The sequence below is a fragment of the Agelaius phoeniceus genome, chromosome 7 (genome assembly GCF_051311805.1).
Source record: "Agelaius phoeniceus isolate bAgePho1 chromosome 7, bAgePho1.hap1, whole genome shotgun sequence".
NCBI classification, from domain to species: domain Eukaryota; kingdom Metazoa; phylum Chordata; class Aves; order Passeriformes; family Icteridae; genus Agelaius; species Agelaius phoeniceus.
Window position 1 is genome coordinate 15,117,892 of NC_135271.1, and position 23,282 is coordinate 15,141,173.

General features: G+C 50.8%; 1 protein-coding gene across 1 annotated transcript; it reads left to right on the forward strand.

Annotated features, from left to right (window-relative positions):
• The first annotated feature begins 99 nt into the window (after positions 1–99).
• RAMP1 (receptor activity modifying protein 1) lies at positions 100–22,235 on the forward strand. Its single transcript, XM_054636683.2, has 3 exons — positions 100–504; positions 11,726–11,864; positions 21,445–22,235. Exons 1-3 carry the CDS (start codon positions 465–467, stop codon positions 21,698–21,700), a joined length of 435 nt encoding a protein of 144 aa, XP_054492658.1. The 5' UTR covers positions 100–464; the 3' UTR covers positions 21,701–22,235.
• The last annotated feature ends 1,047 nt before the right edge of the window (positions 22,236–23,282 follow it).

Consider the following 23,282-nt stretch of genomic DNA (forward strand, 5'->3'; position numbering starts at 1 on the left):
AACGAGCTGCAGGTGGAGCTGTAGGAGCTCGGGAGCGATGTTACACTCCAATAGCAATTAAAGCGGAATCCACAAAACATTCCTCCTCAAAATCGCGTTCCATGTGTACGTTTAGCCCTAGAAAGGGGGAAGGCAGGGTTTTTTAAGGGAGAAAATCCCCTTGGAGGAGGTGGAAGCGGGGTTACGGAAAGCGCGGGAGGCAGCCGGACTGCTCCGTGCATTCCTTCGGAACTGTTCGCTCCCTTGGCCGCGCCTTTGGGCTGCGAGAGGGCGATACGGAGAGCCCGGGCTCCATCCCGCTGCCCCCACCGGGGCGCTTCCCCCGTCCTCTGCCCCGCGCTGCCGCCGGGGGAGCGGGGCCGGAGCCGGGCGGGGCTGCACCGCCCCGGGCCCGCCCCTCTGGCAGCGCCGCGGGCGCGGAGCCCGCCCGGCCCCGGGAGCGGAGCCGCTCCTGCCGCGGGGCCATGGCCCTGCTCCCGCGGCGCTTCCTCTGCTTCGTCCTGGGTAAGTGCGGCCGCCGCGACACAACTTCCCCGGGGCCGCCGGGGCTCCCCGGGATTCCCCCTGGGCGCGGGCGGGCAGCCCGGCCGCCTCCCCCGCGGTTTCACCGCTCTCCCTGAAGCACGGCGAGGCTCCCCCCTGGCTTCGCTGGCCACACAGCAGTAGGGAAATTAAAAGGAGAAATGATTCCAGGGCGCTTGGCCTCAGGAGCAGCGAGGCGGTGATGCTGTGGGACGCAGCCTGCCTTGTGGGGGATTCCCTGCTTGCTAGGTGAGGTGGACCGAGGCGAGTTCTGCCTCCTGTCCGCGCCTTTTGGTGCAAATGTTTAATTACTGCCTTTGGAGTCTGCCTTCCCCCTTTGTTGAGCCGCAGGGAAGAGGAGATAGCCCGAGGTGCCCTTTCAAAGAGCTGAGGTTGGATGTTCTGGGGTTACCGGTGGTGGGGTTGGAAGCGCTGGCGTTGTGTGGTTGTTTCCATGGGATGCACCGTGCCTCGGTTTCTTTGCTGCTACTGGCATTTCAGTGCAACAGGTAGAGATTTGTGCCGTGCTTGTCACCCGTGTACCCGCAGCAAAAGCTCGGAGGGGTGTTGGTGCTGTGGAAAAGTGTGTTTATTTAAGGTGCTCCAAAGGGAAACCGCATCCCCTCATCCTAGCGCTGATCTTCACAAAATCAAGTGCTCCTTGAGGCAGCACAAATTTCTCCTTCTTTCCCTTCCTTCCCCTGTGCCGGTTTTGTCCCCCGAGCCCCGGTGAATAATGCATTGAGCCGTGCTGCACATAATGTGCTGATCTGTACCATGTAATTAACTATTTACTGCTCCTCAGCTGTGCGGGGCAGGAGCAGCCCGTGCCCTTGGACGAGGCACATTCCCCTGCTGGGTTGCAGGGAAAGGCTGCACGTTCCTGGCTGCAGAACCCTGCGCAGGGAGCACTAATTCCTCTCCTGCTAGCTAGGATTTCTCTCTGCTCTGCTTTCCCAGCCCCTGTCTCATTTCCCTGACTCTCCCTTCTCTTGGTCGGGGAGCTGTAACTTTGAAAGTACTCCAGGCTGCTCCTTTCCATCTCCAGTGGGCTCGGGAGCAGCGGGATGCTGCCTCTTGCGTGAGCCAGGTGCCCGGTGGCAGCTAACCTTGGCGCTGTGGATGTGTTTTTCACTGCCTTCTCCTCCTGGGATTTTGTATTTTGAGCACATTTAAGGAAAAGACCCAGCCTTTTTACACCTTTCTGCTTTTACAGTCAGGGCTGCACTGAAATTGCAAGTGGCAACTGAGTGCCCAGAAATCACGGTGATTTGCACCAACAATGCAGGTGTTTTAAAATGAGATTTTTTTTTTTTTTTTTTTTTTTTAAAGGGAAGGGTATGAAAGAAAAACATTTCTCTTAAAGCTCGAGCTTTAAGTAACTTCACCACTGGCTGCAGTCTTTAAAAAGCAATGGCAGGCAGGGAATCAGCCATCCTAAAAACCCCAGTCTCATTCAGCAGGCCAGGGATCCAGCTGTACCCCAAGGTAACCACTTCCATTAAGGCAAAATGAGGCATTTTCTGGATTTTGGCTGCAGCTTCCTGCAGAGGCTGCTCAGGGAGGAGGGGATGGGGCAGGCTCTTGCTGTTACTGGGGCAGTGATGATTGGCACCACACACAGCTCTGTGCTGTGGTTTGGTGTTTACGGGCAGTGCTTGGATTTCTTTTGGGTGTAGAGAACTATTACTGTGAGAGGTAAGAGGCACTTGCAGATAAGGTCAGTAAAACATTAATATCTTCTTGATTCCCTGCATCTTCTGTCTATGCTGTACAGCACTGTGTTTGTGTAGCCTACATATGCTTTCCTAAAAACAAAACTTCTGGGTACTGTGTATGACCTCTCCTGGAAAACAGGAATTAAAGTGCTTTGTGTCCTCTCTCAGCCCAAGCACACTCAGTAATGATTGCAGTTTGAGTGCCTCCTTTAGAAAAGCTAAAGCTCCCTTGAAACTCGAATTTAAGGCTGCTGCCTCTCTGAGAAAATCCTCCTCAATATTTACAGAGTGCCCTGGTAGAAATCCCTGACAATGAAGTAAAACATTGCTCCTCCTTTGAGACCATCTCTGGCATGGAGAGGACTCAGATCTTCCTATGCATCAAAAGAGAAGCGTGTGGATGGGGACAACAAAATTCCTGCCCCCTGTAATTCCTTGCAGTGCTCCCATAGGTGCCAGTTGTTTTTCCTGCAGGATTTGGTGGCTGTGTGATGGGCTCAGGAAGCCTCTTGGTTTTGAGGAGCAGGGTTGCATTGATTAACCCTGAAACCGTGCTGAGTTTAAGAGCCGTGAAGCACCGGCCTCACAACCTCCCGTTCGTGCTGACCCGGGAGGCTGCGAGTAATGCAAATACAAATGCCATGGCCTGGCTGGAATGAAATGAGACCTCATAATGGCTAAAGATGGGCTTGGCATCTCTCACCTTTGCACGGGGCTGGAAATCCACCTTGGGGTTGTGGCAGAGTTGAGGGAGCTTTTGGAAAGCCGTGGGTGCGAATCTGGAGTTACTGCTCTGCCCTGGCGACTTTGTTCTGCCTCCCTGAGTGGATGCAGAGTCTGGCTCTGTCATTTTTTGGGGGAGGTTTGGGCCCCACACCCATGGCTGTCGTCAGAGCCCCTCCCAGCACAGACCCTGCTCCAAGCAAGGACCGAAACAACCACTGGGCTGGAGCGAGAGGAGCATTAAAAGCCCATTAGAGGGGAAATGCAGCGTGTCAGCTCACTCAGATAGCTGAATGCCTTTTTCTCCTCTAAAATACGGTGGCTGGGGTTTGCCGGGTCAGTTCCTGCTGTGGGTGGGTGATTACCAGGGAATCTTCATCCCTGTCTGCCATTAAGCTGCCTGCAGAGCTGGCTGCTTTTAATAATCAAATCCACTAATGAAGCTGCTTCATGGTTTCAGTCTCTTGTCTCTGTGCTTTGAAAACGTGAGCTTTTGGGGATGTGAAAACAGAGAAGCAGCCCAGTGGGGAGGCAGGCAGCAGCTTGGGTGAAACCCCCCCGATTTCAGCCAAGGGTGACCCTCCTGGGCATCCCTGTATCCCTTAGGAAACATTTGCAGGGAAAGCAGTAGTGCTGTGTGTGGGGGAGTTGCAGAGAGGTGCAAAATCTCCGTGTGCTCTTCAGCTGGAGGGGAGGAAAACCACATTGAGAAGTCTCTGTTGAAAAGGAAAACAAATGATTCTGGTGATTCCTGGGCTGCTCACGTGGCTCAGCAGCAGATTTCAGTCTGGAAACTCTGTGCTGAAAGTGTTCAGTGAAGCTGCTGTCGTGTGCAGCCTGTGATGGGTGCACCAAGGTGACAGTGAGGTTATTTTGCTTTTCTCCCTAACAGATTTTTATATTTACTCAATATGTGCTTCTTCATGGGAAATCTGTTAGATTGCCCTGGCAGTGATTTTTTTATCTTGAAGGTAATTCAATTAAATGTTTGCTTGTCCCACGTAGCAGAAAATCTGTGTTTAACACACGTTGAAACCTGAACCAGCAGGATCACAGTGTGTTGTCTCCAAACCAATGCCAGGCACTTTTAACCTTGGTGTTGCTTTCCCCTGTTCTTATTTTAGCCTCAATCAACTGAAATAGCTGAAGGAAAAAATAATCCCGGGGGTGGAAGGAGAGTACATTTGCCTTTAGCACATTCCTGAGATCTGGAGTGTGGTGGCTGCTCCTTTCTCCCTGGCTTTGAGACCAGGGATCCGTGGCATCCAGTGCTTTGTTGATGTTTTAAAAATAACTCTGAACCTTGCTCTAACGTTGGATTAAGATGTTGGTTTGGCAATGTTGGACACCACAGTCCTGCCTGGGAGTGCAGGGGGTGTGTGGCTGGTTCCCTTCAGCCCCTGGATTCGGGGTGCACAGAATCCAGTGGGGATCCCTCCTTTCTTCCACCCCGCTCTTGTGAGCAGGGATTTGATGGTGGCCACAGCCAGGAATGATTTGAACTCAGGGTGGGTGAAGTCAGAGCTGTACAGACATTGCCAGTGCCTGTGTAAAGCCTGTGGTTTGCCTCCATTAATTCAATCAAGAAGAACTATTTTCCAAAAGACCCCGCTGTTCATCAAGGATATAATTATCTTTATAACTAACAGCTCATGGCACATTTTTCCCTCCCCTGATGTGCAGTCAGCCAGCAGTTGGGTTTCAGCATGCCCGGCTTTTGATTTCCTTTCTCCTTCCTCCCTTCTCGGCTGCTTTTGATTTTATTTTGTCTAGTGAGTGAATTGGGGTGGGTAAATAAAAGTATTTGTCATTCTGTCCTCTGCAGAATCAAGTCTAGGGATATGTAAGAGAAATCCCATTCCTGGAAACGTGCTTGGCAGCCTCTGATGGATAACAAGGCTAAGACAGGTGGGAAACTGAGGCAAGGAGGGAAGGACCCTCATGCAGTTCCTTGGAGCAGCCTATTTCAGTGTATTTAGTAGTTGATACTATTTAACAGCAATGCTTTTTGACAAAAAGTCACCCAGCTAAGCAGGACTGCCCTGCACTGGGCTACACAGTACAAACCCTGATTTTGCATTTTTGTTTCAATCCCGTATTCTGCATCTTACAGGAGCTGTTACATGGAATCTTGCATGGATTGGAATTAAAATTATTTATTTTTATTATTATCTTTCCTTTGGGGATGGATTGGATGTTGTAGGTGCTCCATGAAATACTGGACTTGAAAGAGGAGTGACACAGTTCAGTGGTACCTCTGAGCCCCCCAAAAGCCCCCAGACAAGCTTTGCTTTCAGGCAGCTGGCTCCTACCTCAACTTCCAACTAATAATTCCCTGGCAGTTATTTTTAGGCAGTTTATTTTGTGCCCTCTTATAATGCTTGGAGTAGCTATAGAATGGCAACAAAAACCCAAGTATCCCCAACCTAGCAAAAAGAAAATGCCTACAAATCTTGCAAGTACCAGCTTGAGGGGTAAATCACTTCCTTCCTTTGCAGGCACAACAGGATTTGTGCCAAATTTAAAACCTGGGAGATCCTTGTGGGTTTCATGATGATGTTCAGCTGTATGCAAAATAGCTCATTAATGCTGGCTGGAGAAAGAAAAACCAGCTTTCTCTTTATTTTGCTTAGTGTAATAAAATGAAGGGAATAACCATTCCAGGAGCAGGGAGTTAATAAATCAGATGAAAGGCCTTTGGGTTGTGGGTGCACTTCCCCTTAATATAAAAGTGGTTTGTGGGGTGAGCCCCAGAGGGTTTTTCAGGCCCAGCACATCTTGTGCTGCATTCCCTCAGAGGTGGAAACCTTTGGCCCCTTTGGAAGTTTTCCACACAGCAGGTCCCTAACAGGGCCTGTCCCCAGCACCCTGAGCAGGGAGTGACTTTCTCTGCTGACTGTGGATCCAGTGTCCCCTGTCTCCCAAGCCAGCAGGATGTACTCCCACCATAGGCTGTATCTCTTCCCATTTCAAGTTTTCCCCCCATCTCAGCTTGAGTGGCTTCTCCCCCATCCTGCTTTCCTGGAGTCCTGTTGTGGCTTTGTGGCAGTGAAGCTGTTGGACAGGCAGAATTAGGGATGAGCTCTCCATCTGCAGAGCTCCCAGGGGAGCTCCATCCAGCAGGGCTCTGTCCCTGTGTCCGTGCCCTGTTCAAGAAGGAGCTCTGTGCTTTCCTTCTGCTGCTCCATCTGCAGCCCCTGGAGCAGGGGGCAGGCAGGGAGGGGGATCCTCCTTTGGGGGTTTCCCAAGTGAGCCTTGGCAGAGAAATCCTGGGATCAGCCTTGCCAGAGATGGGCAGATCTCCCCCCAGCCTCCCAGCATCTGCTCTGCCTCCAGACTCCTCACTGTGTTGGAAAATCCCCACTCCCTTTCAGCACATAAACCCCCCCAAATCCCATGAATTCCCTTTTCATTCACATCCTGAGTGGCTGCCCTGGAGAAGGGAGTCCTGCAGGTTGAGGGACAGTGGCAGGAGCTGCCTGGTTTGGGGACCTCAAGGTGCTCCTGAAGCTCCATGAGCAGATTTGGAATGGGATGATCCTTGCGGGTCTCTGTCTCCCCCCTGGTCACCTGCAGGGCTGGGATCCCTTCATCCATCCCCATTCCCAGGCTGTGCTCAGCCCCTGGAGCTGCTGCTGGATCCCAGCTGGGCAGGGAGGAGGGACTTGAAAACTCCATTCCCTGTGCAAATCCCAAGGGGAAATAGCCCTGCCTGGGCTGGCAGCAGGGGGCAGGTGGCTCTTGAGGAGGGCGCAGTGCTGGGCCAGCCCCCTGCTGTCCCCAGCCCCAGCACCTGCAGTTTTCTGTCCCATAAAAAGCATTCCAGCTGAACACCAGCTTAGTTTTTCCCTGTGAACCGAGGGCTGTTTCCAGGCTCTGAAGCCTCTGCTGAGCTGGTGCTGCCAGGAGCAATCCCAGTGGAAGGATGTGTTACAAACAGAGGGTACCAGTCCCTTCCAGGTTTCTGCAGATGCTGGAAGGGCTATTTTCCCATTTTTATGGCTGCAAACTGGGATGTTTCTCACTCTCATCCTCTGCCTCCTGCCCTGTGTCCTCTCCCCACCCTCCTGTGAATGTTTTATTCTGCAGCCAGGTCCAGACCACGAGGCATGTTCTGAATAAAGCAGCAAAACCACCACCTTGAAGAGGAGAGCAAAACAGCCTGTTTCCATCTGGGGCTTGTTGAGAGCACTGCTCATTTCACAGGGAAGCTCTGAGAATTTGGGAGAAGCCCAGGGGAACATGTTGGGGTGTTTGTTCTCAGAGCCCAGAGCTTTGCTGGTGCCACGTGTGCCAGCCCTGCTGTCAGTGTCACTTGGCACTTATCTGCCATCTTTGGGTTTCAGCTTCTGGATGAGTATCTGTTTATTTCCTGCTCTTTGCTATGAAGCCCTAAACAGTTTCCCCACAAAAATCCAGGCAGTCCAGCTGGATGTTCTGGTGAATTCCCTGCAGGTGTTGTCAGACAGTTTCATCGTTCACCCAGCACCACCAGGGCTACCTGCAGAAGTGCCTGGGAAAGGGGAACATCCCATGCTGCTGTGCTAGTCTGGAATCCCCAAATCTGTTCTCAGGCTTCACAGTCCTTCCTGTGGTGTTGGTTGCACATCCCAGCAAGAGAAGCCCAGGAATTCCTGGCACACTGAGGGGGGAAAGGTCAGAGAGCAAGGGATTGTGCAGAGGGGTGCTGATCTGAGGTGCAGGATGTTTCTGGCAGAGAAAGCTCAGGGATTTTTGCAGGTGAACCATCACTGAGACAGATGTGTGGGCTCACAGAGGGTGGTGTCCCCAAAGCTGTTTCTGGAGGGGTGGCCCCAAGCTCTTGGTCCAGGCTCCAGCTCTGAGATGTGCAGTAGGAGAGTCCAGTTGTCTTCCCTCTTCCTGAATTTTTTGTAACACTTCAGGACCAACCCTGTTTTTCTGCTGAAATAAATGTGTGACAGGCTTTGTGCAGCTAACCCTCAGTAAGCTGAGTCCTGGTGGATGCTTGCTGGGACTCTCCAGGACATCAATCCCAGGGCAATCATGAGGATCTGGGATGCCTGCAGAAGCCATCCCCTCAATCACCTCCTCACCACTGCTCTCCAGGTGTTTCCTGTGAGGAGCAAACCAAGGGTCCTTAATGTTGCATCTTTTACCAGGCAATCAGGGATTCTCTCAGCAGGGAAGGTTGTTCATCAACAATTCTCCTGAAAGGAGAAGAGGGAATGGCTTCCCATTGCCAGAGGGCAGGGTTGGATGGGATATTGGGAAGGAATTCTTTCCTGGGAGGATGGGCAGAGTCCTGGATCCCTGGAAGTGCCCAAGGCCAACTTGGATGGGGCTTGGAGCAACCTGGGATAGTGGAAGGTGTCCCTGCCCATGGCAGGGGTGGCACTGGATAAACTTGAAGATCCTTTCCAACCCAAACCATTCCAGAGTTCTGTGAGTCCCCATGTCCCTGTGGCACCTAAAGACCAAGCTGGGCTGTGGAGGTGCTGCATGGCTGCAGTGGGATGCTCCCAGAGGAGCACTGCATTCCTGCAGCTCTCAATGCCATTGTTCCTGAGGGAATGGCAGTGATGGGGCCCAGGAGAGGGGAGGCAGCTCAGCCTTGCTCCAGTTGAGTTGTGGAGCTCAGTTCTTCAGCAGCTCCTTGCAGCCTTCCCAGATGGATGCTGCAGAGTGCAGGGCTGTGACTGCTCTGGAGCTGAGTTATTTACAGCTCACTGCAGCTGACTTACACCATCTCCATCAGCAGGGCTGAGGGCAGAAAGAAACCTTCTGGAAGGAGAGACAGGAGATACAAAAATCCCTCCCTGCTTTTTTTCCTCCCCTGTTGTTACAAACCCTGAGCCTGACGTCTGCAGTGGGGTTGGGGGAAAATCTGTGAAGCAGCAGGGATCTGTGGGGTGAGGTGGGCAGGAGCTTCTCACTTTGACCTTAATTTGTGCAGTTCCAGCTAAAGTCAGTTCTCCTGGTCAGCTGGAAACAAAAGAGCTTTTCTGCCTCGCCGTGCCCAGCTCCATCCTCACAGCACTGACACAACGGGCCCTGCTGGGCCTGAAACAAAAGAGCCCTTCACCATGTCCAGAATCCAGTGTCCTTGCAAAAGGTCACAGGCTGCTGGCTCTGCTTTCCTCAGCCCCTGGGGCCAAGGGCTTTGGGGAGGTGTGGGAGATGCAGTGGGAGAGGCACCTTCAGGAGCAGGTCCTGCTGGGGCAGGCAGGGACAGCAAGGAGCTCCCCTGCCTCTGAAGGAGCTCCAGAGCTGCATCTTCTGAGCTGCTGGGATTAGCAAGTGCTTAAAGCTCCCCAGGGTTTGGTTTTCACTTGGTTTGGGTTGGTTTTTGTTTTAATGGTAGGGTGATTTTCATGCTGGCTACCAGCTATGTGTGGCTTGCTGCTTCTTGCAGCCAGGTTGTGGTTGCTTCCTCCCCATGGTTTATTCAGTGTTTCTCCTCCCTCCACTCAAGGTTAAGGTGTTTTTGCTGAATTTCCTCAAGTGGCTTTGTCTTCCTCAATTTCTCTCTGTGCTTTGCATGTCTCACTCACTCCTTCCTGCTCTATTTCCTCCTGTGCTCCTCAATCCCCTTGGCTGCTCATCTTTCTGCTTCTTAATCCCATCTCCTCCCCTGCTCTCCCTTGTCCTTTTGCTGTGCTCTGCTCTGCACCTGACACATTCCCCAGCAGCATTTCCTCTGCAAGCTGCTTGTCCAGACAAGGCTGGACAATGGCTGTGATATTTACATGTCCTTCACAGCCCAGTGCACGGATGTCACCGAGGAGTGACCCCTGGGGTGGCTCCTGAGCCTCCCTGGGACACTGGTGCTCACTCAGCCTTCACTTGGCTCATCCAGATTGGAAGGGATGGGAAGGGGAGAAAAGCCTCCTGGCCATCAATCATCCTTCAGCCTGCCTGGAACTGAGGTTTGCAGTCTGTAAATCATTTTACATTTGCCTCATGTAAATTTGTTTCCGTCTTCTTCTTCTGCTTCTGCTGCTTCTTCTTCTTCTTGCTTCTTCTTCTTGCTGCTTCTTCTTCCTGCTGCTTCTTCTTTCTTCTTCTTTCTGCTTCTTCATCTGCTTCTTCTTCTTCTTCTCTTGGTGCTTTGCTTCAGCATGTCAAGCCCTCCCATTTGGGAGCAGGGCTTATCCCTGGCTGAGGCTGTGCTCTTGGCTGGTATCAGCTAGGCAGAGCTTGAGATTTTGATAAACTTGGTTTTATTATTGCAGCAGTGAGGGTTTAATGCTCTTGAACTTCTCTTGGCTCAGTAAGTCCCATGGTTTTATCTCAAGTCAGGCCAAAGTGGCTGCTGCTGTCAGAGGCAGTGTGGGAGCCTTGCACCCATCCAGGAACATCAGCCAAGGCTCTGAGGGCCCTTCCACCCAAATTCCCACCAGCTTCTGACTTCCCACCCATTGCCATAGGATGCTCCAAGGATTTTGGAGGCTGCAGAGGGATGGTGTCCCATGGTGATGTCCCTTGGCCACTAAATAAGCAGCTCAGCTCTGTTGTGTTAAAAAAATCAGATAAAAATAAAGCACAGAGTTATTCACACGTAGCAAAAAATAGATCTGGTATGTGGTGCCTGCCTGCAGTGCACTCCAGGAGCTGCAAAGGCACTAGCTGGCACTTTGGCACCAAGGGAAAGCTATTATTTATAGCCAGGCTCACTAAACCATTCCCCCAAAGGGTTTTTTTCCCTTCCCTTTGTAGCATCACTGTCCTTTCCCTTTCCCCTCACCAGCAGCATTGCAGTGATTGTGCATGAGGCTGCAAGCAGCACCTTTTTTGTCCCCTTTTTAAAGCAGTTGCAGGGACACATTCCCAGGAGGGAATTCAATCAGCACTGGGCAGCCAGGGGTGGATTTGATGCATTTCCCTGTGTCTGTCCCTGTGCTCCATCAGAGGTGGATGTTTGTTCCCAAGTGTGGCACTGTGCAGGTCATTTTTCAGGGCTCAGCAGCAAGGTTCTCTTATTCCCCAGCTTCCCCACACCCTTACTTGTGTTTTAAGCCCAAAACCTGGACATTTGAAGTCCAAAGGCATTTTGGGTGATCAGCAGAGAATAAATTCACATCCTTACTGATTTATGAGCTGCTCAGCATGTCTTGAATAACTGATTTATCAGCACCAGGCACTTGGGAGGGTGCAGGCTCCCAGGGCTGAGAGGAGGGGAACAAACCTGGGAGGAGGAAGAGGAGATTTTGGAGAGCTGGGGTTGCTCAGGTGGCAGCAGGGCTTTGGCAGGTGCCTCTGTGTGAGGACAGGGGCTGTGCTGGGGCTGGTGATGCCCTGTGAAGGCTGACCTGGAACAGAGGCCAGACAAGAGTTAAAGAATAAAGGAGGGATTTATTAAAAGGCCTCACTCAATGGATCCACCTTGGGCAGCACAAGAGCCCAGCCCAGGTGAATCCAAAATGGTCAGAAAATGCATGACTGGTCACAGGGTCTCTCACTTTTATAAGTTCTGCTCCATTTGCATATTGGAGTTAATTGTCCTGTTATAGCTTTAGCCCATTAAGTCCCATCCTTCTTGTTTTTCTCTCTTTATTCTGCCATTGTTTGTGCTCTTGGGCCTGAGATTTGGATCATTTGTCCTTGGTCCCCAGCTAGAGCAGGAATTGTTCTGTCTCCCTGCTCTGTGCACAGAGCTCACCATGCCTTAATATGAAGCCCAGACCCACACACTAAAGCAGCACAGAATGTGAAAAACAGAAAAGCTCAAACCTGAGCAGCCTGTGGGCCCAGCAGAGCTGACAGCCCTCCCTGTCTTGCAGCCCAGCACTTCATCGCGGCCACGGCGTGCCAGGAGGCCGACTACGGCGCCATGATCCGCCACTACTGCCTCAAGGACTTCCAGCACAGCATGGAGGGCATCGGCCAGCGCCTCTGGTGCGACTGGGATGAGACCGTGGGGTAAGTGAGCCCCCTCTGCTCCTCCCTCTGCCATTCTGAGCTTTGTCTAGCGGGGGAGCACCCTGATGTCACTGCTTGGCTGCTGCTGCTGCCCTGCCTCTGGCCCTGCTGGTCCCCAGGGGGTTTCTCCAGCCTGGTCCCACCTGGAGGGTTTGGAGGGGGGAGCAGGGGATGTTGTGTGCCCAGGCTTTGGTGGGGTTTTTGGCACTGTCTCCTGTGTGTGCTGGGTGAGGTGGGTCGGGAATGCCAGAGCAGCCAGGCCTGGGGGTGCTGATCATTGGGTGCTGATCACCTCTGTCCTGCTTGATCTCTTCATTAGTAATGTGGGTGATGGGACTGAGGGTAACCCCAGCACCTCAGGTGACACCAAGCCAGGAGGGTTGTCCTGCTGCCCACGGGGACCCCAGCAAGCTGGGAACCTCCTGAAGTTCAGCAAAGTCCTGCACCTGAGGAGGAGCAGCCCCAGGCACCAGGATGGGCTGGAGCTGCCCAGAGAGAAACCAGCATCTTGGTTTGAAAGGACACGTGTCTGCTAAGGAAGGCAGGAGCCTCTCTTGAAATGGAAAATGCAAACCTCCTCCCTCTGAATATTATAATTTTGGAATTAAGGGGGGCTCTCAGGCAAAGATATGGGAATAGGAATAACAGTTCTTTCCTAGGAAAAATAAAAATAAGTAACAATGCAGTAAGACAAAACGACACTGCCAGAGTCAGAACAGGAGCTGACCCCCTGTGTGTCAGGGTGGTGGCACAGTCCCATTCCATGGTGGCTCAGCCCTCCTGCAGTGCCAGCTGTGGTTCTGCTGGAGCAGGGATCCTGCACAAGGGGGGAGTTTTCCTCTGAAGCTCCAGGGCTGCTGGAGATGGGCCTGGTGTCCCTCTGGGAATGCAGTGGAGAAGAAAGCTGCTCCTCTGGGAATGCAGGGGAGAAGAAAGCTGCTCCTCTGGGAATGCAGGGGAGAAGAAAGCTGCTCCTCTGGGAGTGCAGTGGGCAAAGGCTGCTGTGGTGTTCCCATGGTCAGATTGTATCCAGGTAGGAATGCTTGGCTCCTCCCCTGGGCAGAGCATCTCCCAGTGGGATGATGGAATTTGATCAGCCATGCAGGGACACTCAGTGGCTATGAACAGAAGAAATCCTCTGGAGGGAGGATGGGTTGTGGAAGAGATCAAGAAAACCCATGAACAGAAGAGAACTGCCCCACCTCTGACAGATACAGAATAGAATACACAGCCCCAGCCACACCTTGCATTTCCAACCAAAAGCAACCAGAAAGGGACCTGGGGGTTCTGGTGGGCACCAGGTTGAACCTGAGCCAGGAAAGTGTCCTGGTGGGAAAGCATGGGCAGAAACTGAGGCATGGGAGGTCCTCTCTGGATACCAGGAAATGTGTTTTCACTGTGAGGGTGGCCAAACTCTGGCACAGATCTCCTGGGGGGGGATGTGGAATCTCCATCCTTGGAGATACTAAAAACCAGCTGAACATGGTCATGTGCAGCCAGCAGTTGGTGGCCCTGTGTGCGCAGGGGAGTTTGGACAAGGTGAAGTGGATCTCCAGAGGTCCTCTCCAGCCTCAGCCATTCTGGGTTAAAGGGTTTTCACGGAGGGTTTGGAAGTCAGGGTGGTGACCATGCTCCACCACACAGCAGTGGAGCTCCAGTAGGAGAAGACCATGGCCCTGCAGTGTGCTGGAAATCAATGGGTTAATGAAGAGGCAGATTGGGATCCCCATCATGAGGGCTCACAGCTTGATGGATATATTTTCCAGGAGGTTTTTCATTTTTGCTCAGCACTCTGCTTCTCCAGACAGTTCAAAACCCCCTGAGTCAATGTGAAAACCCCATAACCCACCGAGATGTCCTCAGAGCCTGGCTGTGAGAAAATCCCAAACTGTCCCACCAGAGCTGCTGGCTCAGCCCCTGCTTCCACAAGTGTGTTGATTTTCCCAAGCAACTAGAGGGAGAGGCTGCAGTGGTATGGCAGTGGCAGCAGCCTGCTCAGCCTCCTGTTTGTAATCAGTGTCAGGGAGTCAGCTGGGATTTATCACTTGGGAGCAGAGGAGATGCAGCCCTGCTTCCCTGGTGGATTGCTTGGGAGCATCTCTGTGGGATGAGGAGGGTGGAAAGGGACACCCCACACATGCACTGTAGGGATTTGTTGGTTTTTTGGGGGAATTTCCTTTGGGTTTGGTTTTATTTTTATTGCAAACAGTGATTTATTTGGATAAGCTCTTTCCTATTTATAGTCAGCAGAGCTGAATCTTTTGGTACCACCATGGTGTAGATCTGCTGTGATGGTTTTGATAGAAGCTCAAAGACTGGTCAGGGGTGGCTGTGTGTTGGTGGGAGGGCTTGAGGGAATAACTTCCCTCTTTCCCCTTCTGCTGACTTTCCATCTTGTGCCTTTCCACGGCCTTTCCCTGGGAAAATGAAGTGGCAGAACAAAAATGAGCTCATGTGACAGCAGCAGGGATGGGGGTCAGCTGGAGACAGGGAGCAGATGGTGCTGTGTGCCATGAGTGGTTTGCACAAAAATTAAGAGGTTGGTGAGATTTCTGTGGTTTCCTGCTTCGTGGCCCTTTCTTCAGGGTGAAATCAAAACCTACACACGTTTGTGTATCCCTCAAAGGTTGGACTTGAAGATCTTGGAGGTCTTTTCCAACCTTGATGATTCTGTTCTGTGATTCTAAACATACTATTGGGTTTTCCTTCCCCTTGATCCGTGGCAGAATGGAGGGGAAGAAAAGAGAGCTGGAAGACTATGGGAGGTTTCTGGTCTTGAGAAGCCTCATCTGGTGCTCAGAAATGCCCAGGGCTGCTGATGTTGTTGCAGCCTTGACCATCTTGTTCTTTATCTCGCACTGTCCTGTTTGTCTCCTAAAGAGCTTCAGCTGAACTCCTTACCCTTGAGGCACTTGGAGGAAATGTTGATAAGCTTGCAGGCTTTAATTTGATTGCCTGAGTCCATTTGCTCCGTGCAAACACATGGCTCAGGGTTATTTGAGAGATGACATTCCTCTGATCCTCTTGTGCCCTCAGGACAGTGGAAAGATTGGGCAGAAATAGTTCAGTTACTGCAGTAAATCAGCTGCAAGGATGTGGGGTTTGGGTGGGCTCAACACCTTGCTCCCTGGATGTGTGTGGGAATCATCATCCCCTTTTTGGGGAAAGAGAAGGTGGCCCAGCAGGAGTGGGACACAGCTGGCTGGTCACCCCTCTGGCCCTAGGGGAAGGATTTTGTGTTCCAGCAGGTGTGAGACAAAGAAATGGAAATGAAACACCTGCCTAGAGCCTGTTCTCTCCAGATCTTCCCCCAAAGCAGGGCATTTCAGTGCTTGAAACCTGTCTGAAACGAGGAGGAGTGTTGGGAGGTTCTGCCTCTGTACCACCAGCAGCATCATGTTGGGATGATTCCCTGGATGCAGCATTTAGCAGGGAAATGCCCCTAAGCTCTATCATTCCTGCTCAGTTGAGGATGGGAACATCTTGACACACGGAGAGAGACTCTAAAACTCAAGGACAGGATGAGTTTTAAAGTGGATATGCTTTTATTTGGCATGGGGATATCTCCACAAAGCCATGCCCGCCCTCTGTTCACTCAGGTTTTCTTTTATCCCCTAGAATGTTGCATCTGCACCAAGGTTCACAGTAAATAATTTCCTGGCTCCCCTCCCTCTCTGCTTCGTATGCCAGTCAGCTTATTGGTTGTCTCTGGTGGTCCTAGGGGATGAAGTAAAGTTGTCTTCCTCAGGGCTGACATTCTGACCCTGCTGCCTTGCACATGCTTACTGATCTTTTGGCCACTGTCCAAGGCAGGAGATTCATCCAGATTCATCTGGTTTCAGGGGCCCAAGGAGCCTCATTATTTCAGCATCCTTGCATTCTATATCCTGTTCTTGATAAACATCCTTCCCCTTATCAGGCATCCTTGCATTCTTCTTGCTGTTTTGCACATATTCCTTTCCTTGGATGCAGCAAATATTAAGCAATGTCCATCATTTATGTGCCTATTCCTAATCAATACCTTCTAATTTCTGTGATTAATATAGATATCCTCTAGTTTCTGACCCCATATTTCAATCTGGGTAAATGAATTGTCTCAGCAGAGTCTGTAATTGTGGGTCACTGGTCCTCTTTATAGGCAGCAGATGCTGCTCTGTGGTTGGGTTTAGTAGTTGGTGTGTAGGTTAAACAACTGAGTTAACAGAGAAGAAATTGATAAAACAAAGAAAGTAAAGACGTTTTCTCCCTGTCAGATACAAAGTTTAGCACATGAACTGCTTTGTCTAATCTTACCTGGGGGGTTTCTCCTTACGCTGCTCCCACCTCGCCCTCAGAGGCATCAGCTGAGCTCCTGCACCACTGTTCCTGCCCTGATGCAGCCAAGGGCTCTCCCTGGAGCAGAGTGTTGGGTGAGCTTGGGTTGGGCCATGGGGACAAGCACCAACTCTCTGGGAAGGTTTGTCCATCCCCCTTGAGCTCTGCTGGCTTTCTCAGCGTTGCTTATTTAGGGAAAACAGGTGGATTTTGATATTCAAGTTCTTCTCATGGACTGAGGGAACTTGGGTGAGCTGTTGCCCACTTGGCTGCCCTGGGACTCCAGAGCCAGACCGGAGCTGCATCTCAGGATCTTTGGTGGCTGAGCTTTGGCCAGGAGTTCAGCTGTGCCCGGTGAATTATCCCAAAATCAGCTTGGCTATTTTGACTGCAGCTCCAGCTCCATGGGCTGGGCCAGGGGGATTAGCTGTGGTCTCCCTGGAGGCAGCTATTTCAGGGATGTGCAGCCCGGGGCTGCCCCTGCCCATCCCGAGTGCGTCAGCAGGCGCTGATGACTTGGGGATATTTGTCCTGCTGGGTTCTGCCTGCAGGGCCCTGGCCAGGGAATGGATTTGCAGGAGGGTTTGTGCACAGGGCGATGCTCAGGGTGCTGAGTGCTGCCACAGCTGTGGGTGTCACTCCAGCCCAGCCAGGCATCTTCATCCCAAATATATCCAGGCTGTGGCATTCCTGAAAATCTCCATGGAATGCTTTCCCCTGGAGCTGCAGGAAGGAGCTCACCAGGGGGATCATGGTGCTGCTCTGACAGCTGCAGCTAGGGATGGAGCTGCTCTCCCAGCTGGCAGCACACTCACACTCTGTCTTCAAGTTATTTGTCCATTATTTCCAGAAAAGAGATTGATCCATTCTCTTATTATCTCATTATCTGCTTATTTATCTTCAGCTTGCCAGGTCCCTTCTGGATACCCCTTTAGCCTGGCCCCAGGCTCACCCTGCAGCCTTGCAGAGGAGGAAATCAATGTTTTCTTTTAATTTGCAAAACAAAAGTGAAGCCTTGTGGTGTTTTCTTTTTTCCCTTCTGAAGCAAGGAATTGAGGAAGGATAGGAAATACTGGGATACTCATGGTTAAAAAAACCCCAAAGCTGTCAATCCTGTGAACCCCAGTCCAGTGCAACACCATCCACATCCAAGTGCTGTCAAGGAATAAAATGCCAGAGCCAATTCCAGCCTTGGCTGCAGAGATAAAAAGCCCCAGAGGAATTCCTTAGGATTTATAGCAGTATAAGCATTCAGATGCCATCAAACCCTAAATCATTCTTTGACTGCTTCCCAGCAGTGGCCCAGCCCCATCCCCATCCTGCCTGCAGCCCTTCATCCCCACACAGTCCAGCCACAGCATCCTTTAAAGCCAAACCATTTCCATGGTGACAGGGACAACAGTTGTAACTGCAGTTCACTTTGGGTAGGGAGAAAATATTCCAAAGCACAGCCAAGATTTTCAGGGCCAGGTGTCTGTCTCCTGGCAGTGCTGGGATTGTTTGGGAAAACCTGCCCTCCTCCCAGTGCTATCCTACAGTGGCTCCTTCATATTTTTGTGGAGGAGATGGTGTTTGGGAGATGGAGGCGTGCAAATGAGCTGTGGGCTTGTCTGAAAGCCAGAAGCTTGACTCCAGGCTTGCTACAGGCAGAATGGAAGCTTGGAGCAAAGTTCATTAGGGAGCCTCTCCTGCTGAGTCAGGAGATGCAGAAAGGACCCCCTGGCTTCCTCAATTTCCTGGGGTGGGGTCTGGGTGTGGCTGCATCCAATTATTCCCTACATAGCACAGGTAGTTATTTACATTGTCCTGTTTATTGAAACCAAATTGAAGCAAAGCTGTTAAAATGAGCAAAATAATTATTGTGAGACTGATGTCACCCATGTGGACAAATCCTGACGCCCCCTTCTCCATCCCTCCGTGGGAACTTTCACAAACAGGGTAAAGTTCAAGCTGCTTTACCCCCACGGAGGCAGAGCATCCTCTCTCCAGAGAGTTTAACTCTGTGCCTGAGGCTCATCCTTGCAGCCTTGGCTCAGCTCTGCCCTGCTCAGCGTGGTGGGTGTGGGGAGAACACGGCATTCTGGGCTGGGCTGGGGGGCAGGAAAACAACCCCCCCTCCCTGAGGGATTTCAGCAGAGCCCAGGCTGAATTCCCAGTGGGAGCAGGCTGGCCTGGTGCTGTCACAGTAACATGGCCCTGCCCATGAGAAGAGAGAGCAGCAGATGCTGTTGTGGACAGGCAGTGGGACACGTTCAGCAGTGCCAGGGAAGAGCACACCCAGGCCCAGGCAGCAGCACTGCTGCTCTCCAGAGGGATCCTGATCCTGTCTGACAGGGCAGCCTGGATCTGGGGTTAACCCTGGCTGTCCCTTCCCAGCCCATGGATCCCCTCTGTTGGTGTCTGCTGTGGCAGGAGAAGGTCCCCAGTGCCCTGTGACTGGTGCATTTGGGATGGACAGGAGATGATGGAGTCTCACAGGGCTGTTTGGGGGGGGTCTGTGAGATGCAGGGGGATAAATGAGAGCACTTGGCCATAGGTGAGAGCTCAGCTTTGTTTTTAGCTGTTCCTGGAGAGCAGTGCCATGGTCAGGTGTGCTCTGTGTACCAAGGGCAGAAATCAGCTCCTGAGGAGCACCAGCCTTGCCCTCCCCTGGCCAAGAGCTCAGCACCCCTCAGAGTCATCTCTGCACTGGCACCTGTTCCTGAAAACAGCTTCTTTTCCCTCTGGGACCTCCCCAGTCACTCCCCACTGGCCTCAGGGGCGTGTGGGGCCAGAGGGTGAGAGATGCCACCCTGCACCTGCTGAAGGTGCCAGCTGGAGCAGGGGGCTCTAATGAAAACAGCGAAAACAGAAGGGACAAGAGACTTAGGGTGTGTTAAGCCACCCCATTAAGGTGGAGGGACCCCCCATGGCCACCTCCTTGTCCCTTCATGCTGCTGGTGGGGCTGTGGCTGCCCAGCCCCTCTCCTCAGCTCCATCCTCACATGCTGGAATACATTGCTGCCTCCTGGAAAGGACAGTGCCAGTTTATCCTTCCATTCGTGCCCCTGCTGGGCTCTGGTTCCTTGCATGTCTCACATGCACTGATGGGAGCAGTGATTTATCCCCATGGAAGTGCAGTTGGAGCCAGGGAAGAGCTAAGCCAGCTGCACTATGGCCCTTCAGCTTTAAAAATAGCTTTTATTTGCCTGTTAACGCTTTCCCTCTGGTTCCTGAAGTTGCTGCAGCTCCTGAGATCTCCTAAGGATGCTGAAGAACGGGAAATGGTAATTCTGCACACTGGGATGCTGAGCAGAAGCTGCTTTTAGCAGCTGCAGGCCCTGTTAATTAAATCTCTGGCTGTGTGGGCACAGCCTGCCCCCAAAATATTTCTTTCCCCCAGGCAGGTTTTTAATTGGAGAGTTGGGGTTTGCTTTGCTTTGCTGCTCTAGGATTAGACGTGACTAATTGGGATGGGGGGGGAAAATTGTATCTGGGTTTTTATGCGTGGCCAGTTCTAAAGCAGGGGGGATTTAGCTGTCAATTTTAAACAGGGAGGGTTTGGATGTAATTTTTAAACAGGGGGGGTTTGCTGTCATTTTTGAAGCAGGGAGGATTTAGCTGTCATTCCAGAGCATGGCTGGATGGTCGGGCACAGGGACAGTGGCTCTGGCTCAGGGCTGCTCCTGCTTTTCCAGGTATTTTTAAAAAAATGGAAAAATGGACTTGCTAGTCACAGAGGGGTGGGATGGGCTGTGGGCCTGCCCTGCTGGTTTCTGTGCAACCTCCCCAGTTTTAGGCAAATTAAAGGAGATTTTTGAGTAGATTCAATGTACTTATTTCTATCCCCCTTTGGACTGAGCTCACACAAGCTGGAGGATGGTTCTCTGAAGGCCAAGTTGGGACAAGTTTCCTGAAGTCTGCTTAAAATGTGGGTCTGGCCTGTATTTTCTAATAACACCAGTTCAGTCAGGAAATTCCGCAAAATTTAACACAAACCAAACAAAAAACCTCCAAACTTGCTTCTTGGTATTTCTGTAAATACTATTTCTGTTTTCATTTCCTTCTGTAAATTAAACCACCACCACCAGCACCACTATGTCATTTCATAAATGAAAACTGCTTTTAGCTGTGATTGAGCACTTAAAAGTTGCCATCAGATGTGGGAATTTAAAATACCCTGCAACCTTTTTACCTCTCCAGCTATGAACTCAAAACCCCATATATTTTTATAGGTTACATAAATTTTCAAAAACGCGCTACATATTTTTATGGGGCTAGGTATATCCAGCTGCAAACTCAAAAAATGGCTACAAAATTTAAGAACTCAAATCTGCAGTAGAATCTCAGGTACACATTTCTGTAACAGAATATATTATATTGTACAGGGAGGGATATATTATATGCCAAAGCATATAATATATCCCTCCCTGTACAATACATATTATATATACAATATATATGTATAATATATACAATACATACTATATATAGTATATATTGTATATTTTATACATATATATTGTATATATGTAGTATATAATGTATATATAACTGTATATTCTATATAAAATATATACAATATACAATATACATTATATATTACAATATATAATACAATATATATAATATATGCAATTTATACTATATATAATACATATATACTCTATATACTATATATAGTATATATATATACTATAGTGTATATATATACTATATATACTATACTATATATATTATGTATATAGTCCATATAATTGTATATATATGTACTATATATAGAGTACATATATATACATATATAGTGTATATATATATGATAAATATACATCATATATGTATAATATATAATACAATATGTATTATATAATATATAATATATATTATATATTCCATTCTATTTTCATTATAAATTACATAGTATTTATTTTGTATTTTATATACACTGCATATAATGTATATAATATATACAATGCATATATTATATATATAGTATATATATGGTATATATATACACTATATATAGTATATATACTGCATATATATATATATATAAAAAATATATATATATAATATATATATATATATGAGATAGTCTATGCTATGCTATGCTATGCTATGCTATTCTACTCATTATAAATTACCTAGTATAGATTTTGTATTTTATATACACTGCATATAATGGATACAGTACTGGATATTGCACGGGGGGGAGGGTGGCGTGGCCGTGGCCGGGCGCTGGTGGCGGTGCCACCGCGGTGCCAGCCGGTGTCCCCGTGTTTTGCAGCACCTACGGGGAGCTCACCAACTGCACGGCGCTGATCGCCGAGAAGCTCGACTGCTACTGGCCCAACCGGCTGGTGGACGAGTTCTTCGTGGCCGTGCACCGGCAATACTTCAGGAACTGCTCGCCGTCGGGCCGGGCGCTGCACGACCCCCCGAACGGCGTGCTGTGTCCCTTCATCGTGCTGCCCGTGCTGGTCACCCTGCTGATGACAGCGCTCGTCGTGTGGCGGAGCAAACGCAGCGAGGGCATCGTGTAGGGGCGCGGGGAGGGACGGGCGGGTGTTCCCTGGAGTTTGGGAAGATCTGCCGGAGGGTACCGAGCCCCGGAGGCAGGGACAGCGTGGGCACCGCTCCTCCTCCGCCCGTGTGCCCGCTGGTTTCCGAATAAATGGCATTTCAGCGGTGGGTGTTGGGCCGAGCGGGGACTCCGCGGGGCTCCCCCCGCACCGGCTCCGCTCCGCCTCTCCCAGCCGCTTCCATCGTGTGCCAGCAGGGCAATTGTAAAGGGAAAGAAAACCCCAGAGGGGCGTGGGGAGTTGAAATCCTGCCAGCGGGTCTGGGTGAGCCTGATCATCCTCGGCTTCCTCTCTGTCCTGTTCTGGGTTCCCTCCCCCCACGGGAAAGGCATCTTCTCCCCCAGCCCCCCGCACAAGGACTGGGTTTGCCTGAGAGCTGAGGAACAACGCGGGGAAGTCGGTGGTGGGAGCGGGTGGTGCCCTGGGGCTACTAACAAGGAACGGGAATAAGGTGCTTTTCCTACCTAAATAAATAAATAAATACCTGAATAAACCAGGTGCCTGTCTCAGTGAAGGCTGAGTTGAAGCTCCCCCTCAGTGCCCTCATTCTGTGATGGCAGAGACGCGCAGCAGTGCTGCCCCCACCCCACGAGCACTGGGTGGGGCACTGGGTGTGGGTCGGGACTCCAGGAGTGGGGTCAGCTCCAGAGCAGGGAGCCGGGACAGCGCCTGGGATGGGATGGGATGGGATGGGATGGGATGGGATGGGATGGGATGGGATGGGATGGGATGGGATGGGATGGGAACCCCCCCCAACCCCACCCTGACAGCTCCAGACCCCTTCAGTGCCTTGCTGGCTCAGGAAGGGGTTCCCTGGGGACACCCAGCTGCTGTTTACTCCTGACTCTCAGATTTCCCAAAAAAACCCCAAAACCCAGTGGGACACCCAGCCCTGTGCCTCGCCCACCCAGCCCAGACCCCCTCTAACCCAAACCAGTCCATGACTCTGGCAGAAGCATAGGTTAGTTGAACCTACACAAATACACATAAAAACACATATAAACAAATATATATTTATGTAAATACATACCCCCCCTCCTTCCCTCCCAATCTCCTCACCTTCATGAAAAATTCCATAAATTCAATTTATTTTCCTGGACTGTGAGGTGATGAGATCTAGGATCCCCCCCCACCCCCATGAGCACAAACCAATGCTCAGACCTTCTTGTACAATATTTAACAGTATCCAAACTTTATTATTCTGCTCATCTCCTCCAGGCAAGCAACAATACAGGGAAGGGGTGAGACAGGATTGTTCTGGGAGGCAGGGAGGGCTCTGATGGCTGCAGCTCTGCTCACAGGGCTGCTGCTTAAACCTGGACACAGCTTTCCCTGGCTGCCCTGAGCAGCAGCCAGCTCTGCCCTGCCCTGGGTGCAGCAGCAGCAGCTTCCCAGCCTGACTGGGGAGCCATCCATGGTGACAGCCCAAGAAATGGGGACTGTGACCCCTCCTCCTGCTGACAGCACCAGGGTGCCTCTACAGCAAGAACCACTTTGTTACAGCAACCCGGTTGAGTTTTTGACTCAAGAATAAGAGAATCCT